This window comes from Limulus polyphemus, unplaced genomic scaffold (genome assembly GCF_000517525.1).
Source record: "Limulus polyphemus unplaced genomic scaffold, Limulus_polyphemus-2.1.2 Scaffold3299, whole genome shotgun sequence".
Classification (NCBI taxonomy): domain Eukaryota; kingdom Metazoa; phylum Arthropoda; class Merostomata; order Xiphosura; family Limulidae; genus Limulus; species Limulus polyphemus.
The window spans coordinates 19788-24080 of record NW_013668909.1 but is presented as its reverse complement, the minus strand read 5'-3'; the positions used below and the strand labels follow the sequence as shown (position 1 = coordinate 24080).

The following is a 4293-nucleotide window of genomic DNA, read 5'->3' as shown; positions in this document are numbered from 1 at the left end:
AAACTCCCGCCTATTCTCCAAAGTTGTAGAAGATTCTCGAGAGTAAGAATCAACAATATATGTGTCCACGTAAACACTTATGTTAGCTCAGTATTGTTACGTAAGACTGAAATTTCTAGAACGCCTCCACATAGCTATAAATATGACCAACGCGACGCGCGAAAAGAAGAGTATCTATTATCAGTTTGCTATAATCAGTGTGCTATAAAACTTAGGAAGCTATAACTGTTATTGTTATAACGCTTATCAATCGGAAAACTTCAGATATTTGACCAGGAGCATTTACAAAGTTCGAACATTACAACTCATTTAACTTCAGTGTATTCTCATCGGACATATTTTTTTACGGAAACATTATCGAACTTTAACAGTGGAACACTCAGCGTGTGTAGTAAAGGACAAAGCTATCTAGCTTCCCTGCGAATCGTACCTACATCAACTCGTAATTAACTCGCTCATCGTGAACACTCGATAAGATATCAAGGAAGTTCCAAACTAGAAAGAAGACTGCATATATCGTGGAATTTCGTGAAATTTTTGTAATAATTGTTATTGTAAATTGTACTGTTGTATGCATATTAAAACGTATTTGTGTTAAAAAGAAAAGTGTGAGTATCAATCTTGTTGGCAAATATCATAAACTGATTATATATCGGCTTTTATTTAACTGCTAAATCTAAAGTACAATTTAACTACTAAATTTAAATTTATCCGTTAACTCAATTTCAGGCTATTTGAAATTCTAATATGTAACAATTGCACTAGAGAAGCATACACGGGTGATTGTTTAATTGGTCATGTGTCATCTATATCTATATAGCATGGAACATGACAATGTTTAGGGACAACAAGGGACCTACTGGTCCATCTAGGCAGTCCCATCCTCTAAACTAAACTCAATATTTAAATAACAAAATCTCAAAGCTAGTCCTTGTCATTCAGATAGTTATCAAGCTTTCTCGTAAACTCACTTAAATTTACTGCTTCCACAACATACAAAGGCAATCCATTCCAACGGCCATGCTGTTAGAAAGATTAAACTATCTTAGCTGTAAATGATTCCATGATGTAAAACAGAATGAAACAAATTTTACTCAATACAAAAACAATCAAAGTCGAGACAAGTGTGTTTATGGCACCTTTACTAGAGAGAGCTCTCAGCGAATTAGATGTATGCCTCTCCTAAGAATGTCTAAAGAATTGCTTCATAATCTGTTCCAGGCTGATAAAATATTGCATTATATACTTGAAACAGTAATTTTATTCTATTCAGTTTGTGTGCACTACCTACTTGACCAGCTATAATCTCCAATGAAAAATAAGTGAGATTGTAACTTTAAGATATCACCTAACCTATCACTGGAAAAAATCATTCCACACTTCTACATAGCATGTTTCACTTTGCAGACATCTTTTCCATGTGAACGTAGGTATAATACTATGGACAAATGATCCAGTTCAATAGGTAATTTAGGCAAAACTAATTTTGCTACTTCCTTGACTGACATTCTATGTTAAAATTACATACACCATATGTGGGAAAAATGTGAACAATTTATAGTAAATAAGAAGATAGAAAACACGTAGTATGCCTTTATACCATATATTTAATGTGACATTCTAGTTAACTAAATTTTGAAAGGTCAATACTCAGATAAAGCTTGTATATGTCAATTTCTAGAAACTAATATCACTTTGACCCTGTATCTGACACCTTTTAGGAAGAGCGAGCACATCTCAAGGGGTGTGTTAGTGTTTTTCCACCTGTATATATATTTATTATTTTTTGAATAGTCAGTATTGTATGCAGCGTTTGATTCTGGTATACCACTTTTTAACGTTTTGTCTTAATTTTGATGGTAAACCATAATTCCCTATTTCTTTATCCTGTGTGTATGTATAGAATTTCTAATGTTTTTATTCTACGCAGACGTGAGTAGAAAATACTTCTCTCAACCCTAGCAGCCATTATAGTACAAAGAGACCAACCAAGCTGGTAAACAGACGACACACATTAATCGTGGATAGAGATTTTGTTTCTTTGTTCGTTTGTGTTTGTTTATTGACTTTACTATCAGAGTATGAAATTATTCTCTGCAGTATATTTCCTGAAACTGCCTTTTTGGATAATTTTAAACTTATCTCTTTGTTCATCAGTGTAATAGTACCACAAGCAAAAGGGTTATCTAATTAAATCTGCAGCTTTCTTTTATGTTTTTCCAACTTCTTTACTTTTTATCACAGAATTTTGCTTTGAGAGTTGAACAGCAAAGAATCAAAGGCTATTACATTGGATATCGAATCTACGGCTCTGATGAATCCTTCATCTACAAGACCGTGGAGCAAGAGAATAACAAGGAGGAGTTGGATGGACTACTTCCAGGCAGAACGTATGAAGTTGTTGTTCAGGCTTTTAACAGGAAGGGAGCTGGCCCTATGAGTAAGGAGATCCTTGCACAGACTTTTGAGTTTGGTAAGTATACTGATACAACTTACAACCTTTGTAACATCCCTAAGCCAACGCATTTTAAGAACGTGTCGAAATAAAGCTGTAATTGTAATGAAATATTAAACGTTGTGTATTGTTTCTAAAAAAATCGAATATAGTTTTCTAAATAAAATAAAGACAATTAGATTCTAAGTCTATAATTAAGATAAAACATATATTCAAGTGAGTATAGATTTTACTTTTAGCCGTGAATCATTAGAACTTTAAAATATCAAACAGTCGAGTCGTGTAACTCGATTTTAGATGTGTGGCATTTGAGCTGTCTTTTACTTACCGTAGTTTATCTGTATTTATGTAAGATTTGAAGAGTAAAATTCATCACTATATGAAGCCTAGTCTTATTCTTTCGATTTGCTCTTGTCCAGAGTTACTGATTAGTGGTGGAATTCCCCGAAATCGATATAACTCAATGATAAGTGGTGAACCAAATTATAGAATTTTCATATATATTTTTAATAACTTAACAGCAGCTTCAAACCAGACATTCACGTGATTTAAAAGCGAACCTAGTTAAGTTATTTCTATTATTTATTTATTTTTTGTTTATCGTCTTTCCGATTAGAGTTTTAAGTTTCAATAAAAATAACCTATACAGTGTAATTAAAATATCCCAGACCCACCAAAAGCTGTCATTGCTACTGTAAAGTCAACTACGTCATCGTCGGTTCAGCTTCATTGGACGAGAGCAAGGGATGATACCCACCCTGTGACAGGTCAGTATCCGACATGTTGGATCAGTAATACTAATAATAGTAAGAATCCTCCTATTTACTCTCTACCATTTAACTTGTTAAATGCAATAATGGTGATATTTAAAAATGCACAGAAATACTGCAAGAATACGTAATCAACTTTATATATACATATGTGATAAGAAACATTTAATCTATTCCATCGTTACTCAATGGAGAATTCTAACTGTAGAACTTTGTCTTTTATTTTGCATAAGCTGTCACAATAACTAATGCATATTTTTATGCTAATATTCGACTGCTTGGCTTCTTTCTAGAATTCATTATTATGCTTATACTTACTAAATAGTTTACTATACATTTAAGACTTCATTATATTTTATACGTAATTTAAACATTTTTAATTAAAAGTTTATCTATTTATCTGTTTTGTTATCGCGCAAACAGCAAATTGCACTTAAATGTATTATTTTTAAATTATAATTCTTTGACGGCTTTCATACGTTTTGATCATAGTTTTATTCTAGTTGGTAATACGAATACATTAATTGCTATACCGGCTTTAGGAATTACTCTACCTAAAATTCTGATCTTCACAGGTTATGTGATCCACTACCGACCTGAAGATAAGACTACGTGGTCTGAGAGTCAGGTGTCTGGGGATAAGAATACTTACTCCGTAACAGATTTGCAATGTGGAAAAACCTATCAGTTTTTTGTGACTGCTTTAAACACAATGGGAAGAGGAGCTCCTAGTGATACTGTGTCTGCTACAACTGAAGGTGCAGGTAGGGGGCGAGTGGTTAAAATAGCATGCACAAACGTTTCCAAGTTAACCTAACTCGTGTATTTCTGATGCAAAGAAAAATGTTTTTACTAGTAATAAATGTGATGAACAGTAATGTTTTATATTCAACTTATTGCCGATTTCCAACTACAGATAAAAACAGTTCTGATCGAGAACTCTCTTACTTAATGATAGAATGTTTCAGCTTGGCTGATCCCGTAGCAGAAAGAAATATTTTAATTGTTATTTATATAAAGTACCAAAACTCGAGTCTATGTGATATATATATATATATATATAGAGAG

The 4293-nt window shown here is 32.8% G+C and overlaps 1 protein-coding gene across 1 annotated transcript in view; it reads left to right on the top strand.

The window, feature by feature from the left end:
• Window positions 1-4293, top strand: part of LOC106469096 (Down syndrome cell adhesion molecule-like protein Dscam2) — a 122626-nt gene that overhangs the window by 99071 nt on the left and 19262 nt on the right. Inside the window, exons 16-18 of the mRNA XM_022397510.1 lie at window positions 2245-2473; window positions 3124-3222; window positions 3801-3989. Coding sequence (XP_022253218.1) covers window positions 2245-2473; window positions 3124-3222; window positions 3801-3989 — 517 coding nt within the window. The remainder of the gene's footprint in view (window positions 1-2244; window positions 2474-3123; window positions 3223-3800; window positions 3990-4293) is intronic.